Source organism: Engystomops pustulosus, chromosome 2 (assembly GCF_040894005.1).
Source record: "Engystomops pustulosus chromosome 2, aEngPut4.maternal, whole genome shotgun sequence".
Classification (NCBI taxonomy): Eukaryota; Metazoa; Chordata; class Amphibia; order Anura; family Leptodactylidae; genus Engystomops; species Engystomops pustulosus.
In genome coordinates, this window is record NC_092412.1 from 63,969,293 (window position 1) to 63,986,475 (window position 17,183).

At 41.6% G+C, this 17,183-nt stretch overlaps 1 protein-coding gene across 2 annotated transcripts; it reads left to right on the forward strand.

Annotated features, from left to right (window-relative positions):
* Positions 1-1,045: 1,045 nt before the first annotated feature.
* Positions 1,046-8,888, forward strand: PTGES3 (prostaglandin E synthase 3). Of its 2 annotated transcripts, none has more exons than XM_072134999.1 (8): positions 1,046-1,219; positions 3,058-3,171; positions 6,537-6,606; positions 6,743-6,841; positions 6,980-7,069; positions 7,159-7,221; positions 7,741-7,765; positions 7,889-8,888. In XM_072134999.1, coding segments are annotated over exons 1-8 (483 nt in total). In that variant the 5' UTR covers positions 1,046-1,217; the 3' UTR covers positions 7,909-8,888. The 2 variants fall into 2 exon arrangements, with proteins under 2 accessions (XP_071991100.1, XP_071991099.1); XM_072134998.1 differs by lacking the exon at positions 1,046-1,219 and adding an exon at positions 1,525-1,565.
* Positions 8,889-17,183: the final 8,295 nt, after the last annotated feature.

The following is a 17,183-nucleotide window of genomic DNA, read 5'->3' on the forward strand; positions in this document are numbered from 1 at the left end:
CCTTAACCAATTAAAGGTCCTTATGTGGTTACGGTGTGTTCGACCATTGTATGTGGAGAAATAATAACCTTTCATACTTGTCTAGATGAGGGTGTGATGAGGCACACCGTACAACCAGGAGATCCTGCGCCGGTGCCTCCTCTACTGTTACTGTTACCCGGTCCATTCGCGATCCAGCGGCACGTTCTCTGCGGTGGATTTGGGTCCGGCCGGGATTCACTAAGGTAGTTCCTCCGTCGTCCACCAGGTGGCGCTGCTGCGCTGAAGGCGCACTGGAATGCCCTGAAATTCACCGGCCTATACCTGGTGAAGGTAAGTGTAATTTTTGCGACACATTTTTTTTCTTAAATGCGGCGGTTTTTCCGAATCCGTCGGGTATTCGTTCGGCCACGCCCCCCAATTTCCGTCGCGTGCATGCCAGCGCCGATGCGCCACAATCCGATCGTGTGCGCCAAAATCCCGGGGCAATTCAGGTACAATCGGCGCAAATCGGAAATATTCGGGTAACACGTCGGGAAAGCGCAAATCGGGCCCTTAGTAAATGACCCCCAATGTCTCAGCTTTAATGCGCACGGGACGTATCTACAGCAGCTTCACTTGTCCCCATTTAACGGGGAATATAAAAATTATTACAGGGGATTTGGGACAATACACCACCGGTCTGTGAGGACACGTGGTGCTTTAGTGTCCCTATTGAGACTTGATAGTACAAAGTCCTTCTCCTCCAGGAAATATATTGCACTTTCGGTTATTCGGCACAACATGTGTCACGGGGTCTCCCCTGGCGACATCTAGCGGACATCATGAACACTGCACGTTCATCATGTGAGGCCACACAGAGCTCGTGATAATGGACCCACGCTAAACACGGTCGCTACATGAATTTTCTTTCCTCTCATACACTACACTGCTCGCATCGGCCGATATACATTGCGATAAGAAGCGAGTCCGCGATTGACTCCTCGTCATGAGGAGATTGTGCGGCCGTTAGTGTAGAGGGCGGGGCCGCAGTCTCCCGCCCTCTGTAGTCTTTTGTGTTGCCGCGAGAGTACGCGCGCTCCCCCCCCCCTTCCGAATGAGGCCCGTAACAGTCTCCACCCGCCTCTGGTGACGTCACGCTACAGGCCCGGGAGAGCGGAAGGAGGAGCCCAGCGGCGTGCGACGGACACGACGAAGAGAAGCAGCGTGGAGCGGAAAGCCGGGAGAAGCGCAGCAACATGTGAGTGTCCGGTAGTCGTGCGGTGCCGGGGACTGGTTCGCATCGGCGCTGGTGGGCGGGAACCGTATCTGAGGTACCGGCAAAGTTGAGCCGGTGCTCGCATGCACTACGCACCTCCAGCGGCATGGCGACCCGCCCTCTACTCAGCTTTACCGGTTGTACCGTATTAGTGTCGCTCACAGCCCGGTGCTGGGAGGAGGAGGAGCCGCTCCCATTCTCCAGAAGCTTCTGTGAGCCCGAGTCCGTGTAATCCGCTTACTCGCCATTCATTGCAGTGCGCGGCGCCATTCTGCTCCGTCACCTGTGGGTGCAGCTGGGTGATGGCACCTGGCACCCTCAGCATTTTGTAGGTCTGAGCTGAGGCAGGGCCCCGGCTCCTGCTCTGGGGGCCACAGTCACGCGACTCATTTCCAGAACCTTCTATGCAGCCAATGAGTAATGTAGAGCCGGACATGGCTGTAAATATTTCATCTTCGTGAAATACTATTTCTATAGGTGATGATGTGGAGCAGTCAATCCTGGACTTTAGATCTGTTTTATACCTTACTATCGCACGTTACACCAAAATAGGGCCACTACCTGTCACCCAACTGGGGGCGTTGGTTTCCTGGTTTAGCAATCCCCTCTGCCAGTCACTTGTCACTGTAGGGACTGATTTCGCCTGCCAAGAGGAGAAATTAAAAACTTGGTGTTACCGGTAAATTTGTGTTGGGTCATACTATTAAGGCTAAATTGTAGTGATATGAAACACTATAATTCACCTGGACTGTATTCGCCATTCACGGCCAAGCATTGTCCAGTCAGAACCAGCAGTACCAGATTCTGCAATTTAATGGGGACAAGTACTTTAAAGCTCTGGGGGTTTTTTTTTTTAGTATTTCTGTGTAGAGGGCTGCGTGAGTCCTTGTTTTCTGTGGGACAAATTGTACTTTCTAGTGGCACCATTTAATATTCTGTCCCATGTACTGGAAAGCTAGAAAAATCCATATACAGTGATATCAGCAGAAAACCGCAGATGCCCTATTTTCTGATGCCAAAACTGCAAACCAAAACCAAAGTGTCAACTTGGCAATTTGAACACTTATTGCTAAATTGCTCCACAGCTTTAAACAATGTTGGCATCTGAGGACACCAATACCATTGAAAGGAGGGGTAATCCAGATTGTTGTTGGAGCATCCCTCCAGGGCCTCCTGACAAGACTTATTGAGTGGCCTAGAGCATCAATGTTAATCGGGCCCCCTATGCATCTTACTCAAGATGTGTTGCTTTCAAATTGTAAAAATGTCTGAGCTGCTTGGGACTGCAGGAGGACCTTGATTCCTGTTTGGTAAACTGTGCTTTGGATAATGGCCTGGGTTCCCACAGAGAGGGGAACCTGTGCGATAGGCTCGCTACCACTGCTCTAGAGGGTCTGATCACTAATGCAATATAACTGAATTGCATTTACAATTGTATTGCAAAAGACATCAACTGAGCAGGAGCATTTGGTGTGGAGGGGCCTGTGCCTTCACGCATCACACCATCAGTACAGAGTACTGATGGTGTTGAAAGTGCAAGGAGCAGAAGTGCCGCGGCTAGGCATCTCTACTACTTCAGTCAATTGTAGCTCCGCCCCCTCAGTGAGACTGACTCCCATACACTACATCTGTTATATGTTTAAATGTAAGCTACTGGTACCTTGTGAAAATAAGATTGGGGACCACTTCCCTGGCAGACATTACTTGTGCTAAGAGGTTCCAGGAGAGTAAAAACTACTCCTTAGTATTTTTGATGAGTGTTTTTTAGCTTTGGTGGAGTATAATATTTTCAGTAATAATTCATTTATCTTTGTTTACAGGCAAGCAGCATCTGCAAAGTGGTACGACAGGAGAGAATATGTCTTTATTGAATTCTGCGTTGAAGACAGCAAAGATGTAAAAGTAGATTTTCAAAAAGATAAACTAGGCTTCAGGTAACTATCTAGAATCAACGATATGGGATAGTGTGGTGTGCGCAATGTGAAGTAAATGTCTGAAAGGTGGATTTAACTTATTCTAATGAATACCAAGAAAAGACAACCCAATACCAAATATCCAACTCCTACCACCAATCGAACACAAGCAATACCAATAGAAGTAGATAGGATACCCAAATAAGTACATCAGTTTACAATAAAGTTAAATACACAGTTTACAATAAACAATATATGTCTTTATTTAATCGGTCACCACAAAAAACACAGTTAAAAACTATACATAAAAACCACAAAGATGTGGCGGTGGTCTGAAATAACACAATACATAGTAAGTACACTTTAAGTATCCAACCAACATCAGTAAACACAATTAGGCTGTAACCAGTTCCATTACCCACCAGGGTGTAGTATGTAGCCAAAGCAGATTGTATAGAATAGTAACTCTGACCACCGCCACAGCACCCCGACGCGCGTTTCGCCGTCGCTTCCTCTAGACCGCGAAACGCGCGTCGGGGTGCTGTGGCGGTGGTCAGAGTTACTATTCTATACAATCTGCTTTGGCTACATACTACACCCTGGTGGGTAATGGAACTGGTTACAGCCTAATTGTGTTTACTGATGTTGGTTGGATACTTAAAGTGTACTTACTATGTATTGTGTTATTTCAGACCACCGCCACATCTTTGTGGTTTTTATGTATAGTTTTTAACTGTGTTTTTTGTGGTGACCGATTAAATAAAGACATATATTGTTTATTGTAAACTGTGTATTTAACTTTATTGTAAACTGATGTACTTATTTGGGTATCCTATCTACTTCTATTGGTATTGCTTAACTTATTCTAAGCCTTTCCCTGCTCGTTCATAATGGCTTACTAACTAACCATTAAACTAGGAAAATACAGGCACCATGTTTAGGGGGTGGGGGTGATTTATTGCTGAACGTCTCAACAGTTTATTATGACGTGCATAAAGTGTAAATGGATATTTTTAATATCATGGGTTTTGTATGTTAAAGGACTTTTCGCTCAGTTCTGGAATCCCTTCCTGTGGTGGCTGTAAATTGTTTTCCAAGTTCGCTTACTCATAGATTTAGGCACTGGTTATTTTCCTATGTTTATCCATGGCCGCCTCCCTTCTAAAATCAAGCAGGGGAGGGTGAGACAGTGTAATAGCCTGTGAAGCTACAGCAAGGACAGGCTCTGATGATGCCCTTCAGCATAATTTTATACATCGGTTTTAGATGGAAGGAAGCCATGGATCACAAATATAAGAACATAACCTCTGTCACGGTGCTTGGCTCTGTGTATATGCCCCTGGTTTATCATGCTGGATTTTGATAGATCCTTTAAAGAGAACCCGTCAGGCAAATTAACCCCCTAAACTAAATATATTTTCATAAACTGCCATTAGAAAGCATTGCCCCTATCCCTTCATTGTCCCTCTACATGCCTGTAAACCCAAGCAATGAGGTCCTAAAGCTGTATGCAAATGACCTGTGAAATGTCCATTGAGTCATTATCATATTCAAGCAGTCCCGCTTATTCATGAGTGGGAGGCACAGCCACACCCCCAGTGCATGACTGACAGCCTCTATAATGATGTGTGTTATAATGGTGTAATAGGCTACAGGGGCTGCCTGCACCAGGAAGCACATGGAGGAGCTGTGTGTGTATAGGAGAGATACAACAGCTCCAGGCAGCCATGTGTATAGCAGAACATGTCAGCTACTTGTGTAGCTGATGTCTGTGTCACACATGTGTATTAGGAGGGAGAGCATGTCAGCATATAAAGCACAGACACTAGCAATGCTTTACTATACATTACACACAGACCTGAGCAGGGGAAGGGGTAACAGCAGTGACATCACTGCCTCTGACCATATGACCAGCCTCATTTACATTATAAAAATCATCTTTTCTTTATTATGATGTATGAATTGACTAGATAAAGGCTGGGATGGATCCTTGTGAGCTGCTCAAACAGGTAGTGACCGCATTAGCTGCAGAGACTTGATGACAGGTGTCCTTTAATTCATAATACGTATGGTCACCTATTGGTGTTCAAGTGTAAATTGATAGTAAACTTTCATCTAACTTTTTGGGAAAATGTGGCAATGTGTACACTATTCTCTATGGGAACCAGGTGGAGCCAGAAAAAGGGCTCCTGATGACAGGTTCCCCTTAATATCTAAAGTAGTGTCTGCATATTCTTCTTAGCTTATTACTTGCAATGGAGGCCCGTAGATTACAGCTATTAATGATCACTATAGAACCAGTGTGAAAGGCTGAGACATTTCATAATGAAACTGTGGCCTCCCACCTTCATGCTAAGAAACAAATTGCCATTTAGTTGCTCCCTTGTGTTCTGGGTGTTTTGCAGTGAGAACGCCTCTTGATATTTGCAGCTACAGCCATTTAGAGAATCTGATTATATCGGGCTGGGATACTAAGTGCAATAGATGACTCAGAAATGAGAGGCTATGGTTGGTTATACACCCTGGGGAATATACCGAACTGGTGCATATATGGGCACCAGTTCTTACACGGGATAAAATTTGAAACCATTAGAGGGAGTTAGATGACATGTAAATGTATTGTTATCTTAAATACGTTAAATTACACAGACACAAAGTAATGTCAACCACATACAAAACATAGTTACTTGGGTTCTCTGTGTTGAAGTGCTGCAATCCTAATGTGATCTAAATAATTACATTATCTTAAATTTATACCAATGGGTTATGTGGTACCTAGGCATGGCTTGACCCAAGATGGAGATCTCGACTCGTGCTCCCTTATCTACCTCTTAGTGACTCTTTTCAGCTCATTTCAATATTGCTTTGCAAGTTTGTTCTTAACAGACAAGTTTTTACATAATAGGTGGAATGCTAGAATATTTTCTACCCTACCTGAAAGGGCTTCTAGTTCAGCGAGGTAAAAGCTGCCGTTGAGTTCCCTGCAGTAACTGGAATGGACATATTCTAGGGCATCTGGTCACCTATCGGCATCTCTCCCATCTGACTACCAATACTTAATGGTCAACAGTACAGTCAATAATTAGAAACAAAAAGTTTAGTGTCCTTTGAGTATATTTACATGCAGCTTATGTGGCACATGATTTAGTACAAAACTACATCAGGACTAGGCTTGGGTATATTGATAGATAGTAAAGTTGTAACATTTTCTTTAATTTAACCCACCTTTAACAAAACAATACAGATATTTTGGTTAAAAAATACTTTTCTATTTGTAGGTTGCATAAAATATTAAACCTGATTCTGGTATGTACTTAAAATGAATGTGAATCGACTATTGTACTCATTTGTTTCCCATTTGTTTCCCATTTGTTTGTTTTTTATAGTGGTTTGGGAGGAGCCGACAACATTAAGTACTTAAATGAAGTTGAACTGTATCAGTCTATTGATCCCAATGTAAGTTCTGTTTTCTTTCTTGTCGTTCACCTGCTAAAAGCAAAGCCTTCAAAACGAAAGCAGACGTTTACAGGAATTGTTCTAGTCTCTGCCAAATATTTTAGTTTAGCTCACAGGCTTTCTTTTCTCCTGATAGGAGTCCAAACATAAAAGAACAGACAGATCAGTTTTGTGTTGTTTACGAAAAGCAGAATCCGGCCAGTCTTGGCCAAGACTGACAAAAGAGAAGGCAAAGGTAATCTTCATATTATTTATTTATTTCAGTTTTTTTGTTCTTTAGTCTTCTCAGCATGTTGTATATTGCCCTGTAATAAGATGACAATCATTGCTATACTATTATTATTTTGGAATGCATTTGCTTTATTTTTAACAGCTAAATTGGCTTAGTGTGGACTTCAACAACTGGAAAGATTGGGAAGATGACTCAGATGAAGACATGTCCAATTTTGACCGCTTTTCAGAGGTGAGTGACTTACCTGTAGTTTCTCTTTTAAATTGTTTATATAGACAAGCTATGATACATGAGATGCATTCATGACTTGTGTTTTACAGATGATGAACAATATGGGAGGAGATGAAGATGTAGACTTACCTGAAGTAGATGGTGCAGATGATGTAAGTTTGTATTGTCAAGAAGTCTCTATTTTATTGCTGCATTTTATCTATAAATGTGTTGTGGCCACTGTAACTTGTGGCTGCTTTAAAATATTTGCCACAAGTTTTTCCATATTAGGTGAAAAGTGCCAATCGGGTTTTTTTTTATGGTGAAACATAACTGGAGATGTCCTCTGTTAAAATTAGCCTTTGAGATATGTTTTTGCTATTTTAAAGCTCTTGAGGGTAAGGTCACATGTTTCACTTTCAATGTGTTTTGAACAGCAATATAACCAAATCCGGGATGGGTTTGTACATATCACATCTGCGTTTCCTCCAGGATATCTGTAACTAGCTCCATGTGTTTTTGCATGTAAATCTTGTCACAGATCAAAGGAGAAGTGATCAGCACAACCCCACCCTTTACAGGTTTCATTGCGTTTCAAAACGCAGTGTAAATGGTGCCTGTGACCGCACCCTAATACTTAATGCATTTATGAAGCAAGTGGTTTCTCAATTCTGTTTGTTCTTTATTTGTAGGATTCACCAGACAGTGATGATGAAAGTAAGTTATAGTTTTGTAATTCCACATTCTGAGCAATAATAGAAATGGTGTCCTATATGCAATGTTTTCTTGTAAGTGTATACAAAGACATATTTCTTAAGTATGTCCTTTTATTTCTTATAGAAATGCCTGACCTGGAATAAGAAGATTCTGCATCATAAAATGTGGGAGGAGGGTGGGAGAATGGGTGGAAAGAATATTTCAAGACACTCTGCAACAGTTGCCGATACCCAAGTTGTAAATACAGAGTACTTCCAGTCAGCCTTGTACATGTATCACCGAATGGCGCTTACCAGGGGGTTTAGAAGTTACAATTGTACAGGACGTCCTTAAAACCTTAAGACAAAGGAGCTGCTATTTTTAATTGTCATAACATATTTTAGTATATTGTGTATCCTTTTGCTTGTTATCGCGTGGTTATAAGTTTTCATTTACTCTTGGTTTACATGAGAGCATGTGTTCTCCAAAATAAAATGCTGAATCGAAAACTGCAAAAAGAACCACTATGACATGACTGAGGAATTATTTGATTTCTTAAGGTACATACTGTATCCAACTAAATGTGTTCTGCCCTGCCAAGGGAGCATGTTCTGAAGTTTATCATTGACGAATAGGGTGCCCTACAGAAACGTAATGTTATGCGTTTCACAGATCAGAAATGGAAATTGATATTTATAAGGGAATATCTTTTATTTTAATAGTGACAGCAGAGTGCTCCCAGTACTGGTTACGTATTTTCTTACTTGGACCAGTGGACCTGAGTGTCCTTCACTTGTACTTCTGTATACAATGATTTAGGGTTCCTGGATATAGATTAAGGTGTATGAGATTGTCCCATTTGTAACCATGAGTCCTGTACAATTGGTCTGACCCTTTGCATTTCCACCTTGGAAGAGTGTAGACAGCTGTACATTGTTTCTCTCATCAGTCTGTACATTTAGACCAAATTGTATTTGCACTGTCACAGTATATATTAAAAAGGAAAGAGTAACAATGTTAATACACTATACTGTTTTGTTTGTTTTTATTTCTTTAATCGGGTGAAAAGCCTAAGTTGTATTGGAATTGATGGGGATTTTTTTAATTGTCTGCATTATTTCTAATAAACTATTAAGAGACCTAATTATGATTTATTTTCCTTTATGTATTGATGAAAGGATATTGACTGGTCTTTAGTTATTTTCAACATTTCCAGTTAAATTAAATCTACCATTTGTTTCTTATGCATTGTGAACCAAACATACCTTAAAAATGCTGTAACTACACTGATGCAGAGACATATTTAGCATAATCCCTGAATTAAGTGGTTTTGCTGAAAAAAAAAGTGCTTCTCTTACCCTAATTATGCACTTCAGGAAGCTCTGTGTAATGTGTTTATGAAGGGGAGCCAGCATGCAACCCAGCTTTCTCAAGCTCCTGAATTTTAGTTTTTTTTGCAAAACCACTTAATTTAGGGATTAAGCAAGATATGTTTGTGCATCAGTGTCGCTTCAGCATTCTCAAAGTATGTTTAGTCCACAATGCATGAAAACAAATAATCTTTAAGGTTCATGTATAGGGTTTTTTTTTTTTTTTGCGCTGGTGGACTAGACAAATGAAATAACCATAGAATAGGTATAAGTTTTAGTAGTTAGATAAAGCAAATATAGAATACAGCGGCACTCCAATTCGGTGCGAAGAAATCTTTTTATTGAGGTGCGCACAGAAGCAGAGCGGGGCCTGGCTGGAGCCAGGCCCCGCTCTGCTTCTGTATGCACCTCAATAAAAAGATTTCTTTGCACCGAATTGGTGAGTGCCGCTGTATTCTATATTTGCTTTATGGACTGCCTTTGCTCTTGCTGAGCACCACAGTTTACAGATTTGTGCAAGAAGGCCTAACTACCCTGCCAAGATCCTTGCCGGGCTCCACTGGGGATATATCTTCATGGTCGGATGGTGCCAAGTCACTGTTCTCTTCGTTTATGATTTTAGTAGTTAGACTTTATTGTGCTAATATGAGTGGCAGGTCAAGTTTGCGTCCTGCTGCTCCAGTCAATACTAACAGTTTAAGGGCTCTTTTACTCACATTTTATTTAAAGTGGAAGCATAACTCGCCCTTGACTTGCCACTCCATCAATTGGTGACAACACGATTTCTGTTATTCTCTAGCTATAGGGGGATATAGGAAAATAACTTGGTACAACTCTTAACACCTGTCATCAGGTCTCTGTAACTATATCTGCCACCACTACCTGTTGGAGCAGCTTGCAAAGATCCCATCCCAGCCTTTATCTAGTCAATTCATACATTAACCGGATTGGGTGGTTCATTTGACTGACAGGTTCACTTTAAGTTTTATAGTTCTGACCCATATTGCAGAAATGGTGAAATGTGTTACATCTTGGTATACGGACAAACAATTGTATGGTGGTGACGTGTATCTGCATATTCCATTCACACTACAGAGGACAATGAAGAATAACGTTAGTGGTGAGCAAGTACTTGATGTTTTGAAAGCAGAAAAAAATGACCAAAAGTAGTTAATGCAAATTTTAATGGTAGGAGGATCAGGATATCGGCTCCTAAAGCTTATTTAGGGAACCTGTCGCCAAGTAAAATCCTTGATTACATACCTTACTTGCCTCTGTGTGATTGTATCCCATTAAATCCATCCATCTGTTCAAAAGATATGGCCATCAGCAGTATAGTTTACCATGAAGGCAGTAACCTTGTGTTTTTATACATACAGCGCATCAGGACACAGAGAAAATAAGTTAAACCCATTGAAATACTTGATTACCAACTACCAAGGGGGTAGTATCGTATGCACAAAACAATCTCCTTGCTCTTGAAGAGTATTTTTTCTCTTTTCACACTACCCAGATGAGCTCAGCAGTCTAGTTCACATGTGTACACGCAGATGGAGATTATAAAAGAGCCAAAATCTAGGGAATAACTCAACCATAAGTCACTATCCCAAAATCTGCACTAGAGTCTGCTGAGCCAGTCCTGGATGATATAACCACAGACCCCAAATAGTTTTGAACTTCTGAATAGTGTTACTTTTCTGGTACAAACTTTTCCGTGATAAGTGGGCTCTACCAATGAATTTCTGAGGTGTAGGAGGTAATGGAAAGATATTATGTATGGGAGACAGACAGTTCCACATCAAATGTATTGGACAGTACAGTACCTTCCAAAAGTTATTTCAGGCCTCCATAGGTTTCAGGAAATTATTTAATCAACCTTTTTCAAAATCCCTCTATCAAAAAGGACGCGTTTCATTGTCTTGATGTCTACAGAAGGATCCTTAAAGGGGTTTTGTCACAAAAGAAAATTCTCACATTTCTTTCCCCCTAGTGATGTTAACACCAAAATAAAGATAATTTTAACTTTTTACTTTACAATTTTACTCCTATCTCTCCCTCAACTGCTGAATGCAAAATCCCAGGGTGTTGGTGCGGCCTCTCTAAGCAGACACATTTTGATACCGCTAGTTCTGTGGGGTGACAATGTAGTTGGATTATCAGGGTACAAGGTGTACATGCACTTTCAACTGGCTTCTGACATTGTACTAGCACACTGACACATAGAAGGAGAGATGAGACAGATCAGAGATGCATGAGATGATTACAGAGGCTGATAGACCATTACACTGTGAGCTCTGCTACATCTCACAGACATGTGCCTGCTTCCCCTGGATCACTCATCTTCTTATAGTTTGCTGCCTCTCTCTCTCTCTGCTCACGATCTCCTGGCAGGATGTCGGTGTCTCTGAGCTCTATTCAGGGTGGCGTGACTACAGCCACACAGGAGAGACACAAATCTCAGCTCCACGATCCAAGATGGCGCCCGACCCAAAGTCAGAAGTTCCAGGGTCATGTCTAGGGGCAACTGAAATTGTGTACACAGGTTGGACTTATATCTGTGTAATGCTGTATTTTTGTTAATAACGGTGAATTAGAGTGTGTTATTTTGTTATCCTGAGTACATATAAGAAACTTGTCTTCGTGGGAATACCTTATACAGCAGCATCAAAAACAGTCCTCTTTGCACCCTGTTGCAGGATCTGGGCATGGGGGGGTTGGTGATTGATGTTACTGGGCGGGGATTGGCGGCTGTATGTAGATGTATTACTGGGGGTGAGGCGGCTGTATGTAGATGTATTACTGGGGGGGTGAGGTGGCTATATGTAGATGTATTACTGGGGGTTGAGGCGGCTGTATGTAGATGTATTACTGGGGGTGAGGTGGCTGTATGTAGATGTATTACTGGGGGTTAGGCGGCTGTATGTAGATGTATTACTGGGGGGTGAGGCGGCTATATGTAGATGTATTACTGGGGGGGGGGCGGCTGTATGTAGATGTATTACTGGGGGAGGTGGCTGTATACAGATGTATTATTGGGGGAGGTGGCTGTATACAGATGTATTTCTGGGAGTTAGGCGGCTGTATGTAGATGTATTACTGGGTTTGGCTGCTGTATGTAGATTTATTACTGGGGCGAGGCGGCTGTATGTTGATGTATTACTGGGGCGAGGCGGCTGTATTTAGATGCATTACTTGGGGGTTGGTGGCTGTATGTAGATTTATTACTGGGGAAGGTAGGTGTATGTAGATGTATTACTGGTGGAATAGTAGATGTCAGGCTCAGATGTAGTGGATCCTCTGAACCACTGCGGACGATGACACAAGCCACTACCTGTGACCGGAGTCTAAGTAGCACCCGGTTTTCATCAGAGCCCGCTGCAAAGCGGGTTGGACTTGCTGCGGAGTGGTACCACCAGGGTGTTCCACAGGCGTGACTTGTCCGCAGTGGCAGCCAAGGTCGTGGTACAGAAACGGCAGGCAGTCTCGTAGTCGGGGAAGGCAGGAGGTCAAGATGTAGCAACAGGTCAGGGCAGGCGGTAAAGGAGAAAAGTCAGAAACGGAACCAGGGTCACAACGGAAATTTTCAAAAACAGTACAAGGCATCAAAACAGCTTTTTCTAGGGCACTAGGCACAAAGATCCGGCAAGGCAGGAAGGGAGGTTCCCGGATTTATAAAGGTGGAGGTGTTCAGCCAGCGCACCAATCAGCGGTGCGCTGGCCCTTTAAATCTCCTGAAGCCGGGGCACGTGCACGGACCTCGGCCGTGGATCCGGAACGGGGAGAGGTGAGTTGCGCTGGCACCGCGCTTGTGGACATGGAGGGGCATGGGTGACCATGCGACCCGCAATATGGATCACGGGACCACCCATGACAGTACATAGCGGGCAGAAAGTGGGGACCTCCACCAGATTTTGCGCCCAGGGGCCCCCACCAACCTTAATCCGGCCCTGGCTGTGATAACCTAAAAAAGTTACAGAATTGGAGCAAACAGAAGCCATTAAAAGCCCTCTGAAATGGGCAGACTTCCCATTGTTTTATTGATGAAGATAATCACTGAGACCCAAAGGCAGCTGTGAACTGGGCCTTACGAGGTGAAAGGAAAAGGTTTGGAAAAAAGTGTGGTGAGTTTGCAAAACTTTTAGCAGTTCTGATGGGACTTACTCATCCGGACCTTCACACGGGGTAAAAAGTGTATGTACGGAGCACGTAGTACAACACGTACACTGCACCAAACAATACATATTGAAGGTCATCTGTGATCAAAACTGGGTTGTTTGAAAGAACAGGGACACAGTTGACTTGTAAAATATATTTTTTACATATGTACAGTGGGTTGTAAAAGTATTCATACCCCTAAAACTTTACAGCCACAAACTAGTATTTTATCTGTTAGAGCAAAAAGTGTCAAGTATTTTGTGATATGTAAAATAAATGATTGGTGCTTTTGCAAATTAAAAAAAAAAAAAATTGAGTTGCATGTTCTCAGCCTCCTGAGTTAATATTTTGTAAGAATCCTTTTTGCTGCAATGAGACCTGTGGGTATGTTCAGGTATTTACAATAAAAACTGAAAATATTTTTCAAAATGGCAAAAAAAGTGACACATCTTTTGGCGCTATTTTCCGTCACGGGATAAACGTCAGGAATACCGTTGCAGTAACAGGAGGGTGTCAGCTGTATTAAACAGCTGACACCCACTGTGTATGGTTCTCTGTTGTTAACGACCAGCTTAACCCCTTAGCGCTCTGCGCCGGAGCTGTACTGCACTGAGTCCCGCGGATATCGCTCAGCGCAGTACAGCTACTGCGCAGTGACAATGCCGGTTCAGTGCTGCATAGCCGCTGACATCCCCGGCTAACAACACCCGCGGTCGGAGTCAACGCGACCGCGGCATTTAACATGCCTTCCCGGGGGTCTTTGCCCCACGATCGCAACCCCCCCGCGCCGTTTTCGGGGGGGGGGGGTTAAGGTTTGATCGCTGCTATGGCACCTCTGGGGTCCGATAGTGCCAGCCTATGCATCTGCAGGCTGGCACTGCTAATACCCTGCAATACACATCAGTATTGCAGAGTATTATCATGAACAAGCAATCAGATGATTGCTTGTTCATATCCCATGGTAGATCAAGTAAAAAATTTATAAAAAAAATTTTTTCAATAAAAAATAACTTTAGAAATCACTAAAAATGCCCATAAGCCCCAAAACATATAAAGAGACATATAACGCTCAAAAAAGGCTAAATCATAACACAAACCCCACATATATAGTATCACCGCGTCCGTAACAATCCATAGAATAAAACTAAATAACTATTGAACCTATATGATGAACGCCGTAAAAAAAAAACGTTAAAAAAACGCCAAAAATTATGATTTTTACCTATTATATCCCACTAAAAATGCAATAAAAAGTGATCAACAAAACATATGTACTCCAGAATGATACTGTTGCAAAGAACAACATGTCCCGCAAAAAACAAGCCATCAACCAGCTCTGTAGCCAAAAACGTAACAATGTTATGCCACTTGGAAGACAGCGATGCAAAAATGATAGATTTTTCCCCACATTAGGGTTTTATTTGGCAAATTTTGTAAAACACAAGAAAAAATATTCATGTCTGGTATCCCCGTAATCATATCGACCCATAGAATAAAGATAACAGGATTATTAGGCTATACGGTGAACATGAAAAAAAAAAATGTAAAAAATCCAGTACAGAATTGATGCTTTTCTGCTCATGACCTCAAAAAAAGTTCAGACCTCAAAAAATGCAGTCACATGGCCACAATAACGAAAAAGCGAAAATTTTATAGCCTTCAAAAGGGGCGAATGAGGAAACTAAAATCCTGGCAGCTGCAGGGTGTTCCTTCCCTTCTGCACCTTGCTGTGCCCCCATAACACAAGTAACGGCCACGTGTGGGGGTCCCTGCACTCAGGAGAAATTGTAGAACAAATTTTATGGTGGGTTTTCTCTTTTTATCTTTTGGAAATGTGTAAATTTTAGGGCTAAATGAACGTTTTGACCATTCTAAATTTCACCGCCATTTTGATTCAATTACTATGAAGATCTCAAGGGGTTAACAATCTTTGTAAATGCTGTTTCTGATAGTTTGTGGGGTGCAGATTTGAAAATGGGTTGGTTATATAGGGGTTTTTTGATGCTAAATATGTAAAATTTAATTTCAAACAGTATTTATCCCCAAAATAGTCAATTCTGAAAATACGGAAAATCGCTATTTGATTTGTAGGCCGCGTGACGTCAAAATAAATTATCCAAACATTCCAACAATTATGAAAATGTAAATCAGACAAATGGGAAATGTTATTCAGCAAGTTATTTAGGTGGTAAATCGATCTTCCTGAAAATGCGGTGATTTTGAATGTCAAAAATGGCAAATTTTTCTAAAAATTCATCATTTTTTTCTTTTTTTTGTAAATAAACGCAAAACTTATCAGCCAAAATTTACCACTAAAATGAAGTACAACATGTGGGGAAAAAACTATCTCAGAATCGCTTTGATAAGTAACAGTGTTCAAAAGTTATAACCATATAAAGAGACGCAGGTCAGAATCCAAAAAATGGGACTGAGCCTTAAGCTGTAAAATGGCTGCGTCCTTAAGGGGTTAATGTTCGTAGCTTACACAAGTATGGAATAGGAAAATATTTTAAAATGTGCATATTAACACCGTCACTTACCAGGACAAACTATATCGTCCTCGTGCTGCAAAGGGATGAGCTCTCTCCATAAACAGTGGGTGTCAGCTGTATGATAAAGCTGACGCCCACCTGTTACTGCAGCGGTATTCCCGGCATTTAACCCCGTAACGGAAAATATTGCCTAAAGTCGAAAGTGCCACTTTTTTGCCATTTTGAAAAATATTAAAAATTCTATAAATAGCAATCAAAAGGCCATACAGTGCTCAAAATGGTAGCATTAAAAATGTCATCAAGAGTCGCAAAAAATGACACCACCCACAGCTGCGTACATTGAAATATGAAAACGTTATTAGTGCCAGAAGATGGCAAAATTAAGACATTTTTTTTTCTGCACAAGAGGTTTTAATTTTTGTAAATATATGAAAACATTATAAAACCTATATAAATTTGGTATCCCTGTGATTGCACCGACCCAAAAAATGAAGTAGACATGTCATTTGGGGCGCACAGGGAAATCCGTAAAATCCAAGCCCACAAGAATACGGCACAAATGCGTTTTTTTACCAATTTCACAGCATTTGGAATTTTTTTCCCGCTTCCCAGTACAAGGCATGGAATATTAAATACCAACATTTTGAAGTGTAATTTGTTAAGCAGAAAATAAGCCATAACACAGCACTGTACATGGAAAAACAAAAAACAGTTATAGATTTTTGAAGGTGGGGAGTGAAAAAAGAAAACATAAAAACGAAAAAGGGCTGTGGGGTTAAAGGGGTTGGCCATTTTTCAATAAATCTGTTCCATTAGACTCTGCATGTAATATTTACCTGTGTCTTTGCCTTATTTGTTAGCTTCAGCCTTTCCCTGTTTCCCTTACTATACTGTCTTTTGCCTATATACACAGCTTCCTCTCTGCTCTAGGCCATCCTCATGGTGTCACCTACTATGTCTCTCTTTACATTGTGTGTCCTCATTGACAGAGACTAGGAGAGGGGGGAAGGAGCAGTCTGCACACTGCATAAAAGTAAGTAGCAGGACTGCTGAACCACTGGTTGAATATTCAGGGATTATTATTAAGATAGTAAAGGCACATGGGCAACTTATGTAAAAGAGTGGCCACCCCCTTTTATATTATGAAGATTTTTTTTTTTTTTTGTCCAGACCATACTGGTGAACAAACTGGTGTTTCACTTTCATATGTCTCAAAAAATAATTTGTCCATCTTTTTGAAAATGTCACAAATACTTCTTCAGATTCAAGAGGTATGAATATTTTTGCAATCAACACTATTGACGTTTTTCAAGAAATGCCTTTCTTGAGATCAAAGATACTAAAACCTTGATGAAACTTGACAAACCTCTTTATTAGTAAATACTGGGGCAAATTTACTTACCTGGTCCTGTCGCGAACTCC

Bases quoted from the DNA above. Each gene is read 5' to 3' on its own strand.
- PTGES3 (XM_072134998.1), top strand. From the start codon at position 1,540: ATGGCACCTGGCACCCTCAGCATTTT. The intron at 6,607-6,742 runs GTAAGTTCTGTT...TTCTCCTGATAG, and splicing joins ATCAGTCTATTGATCCCAAT to GAGTCCAAACATAAAAGAAC. The intron at 6,842-6,979 runs GTAATCTTCATA...TATTTTTAACAG, and splicing joins TGACAAAAGAGAAGGCAAAG to CTAAATTGGCTTAGTGTGGA.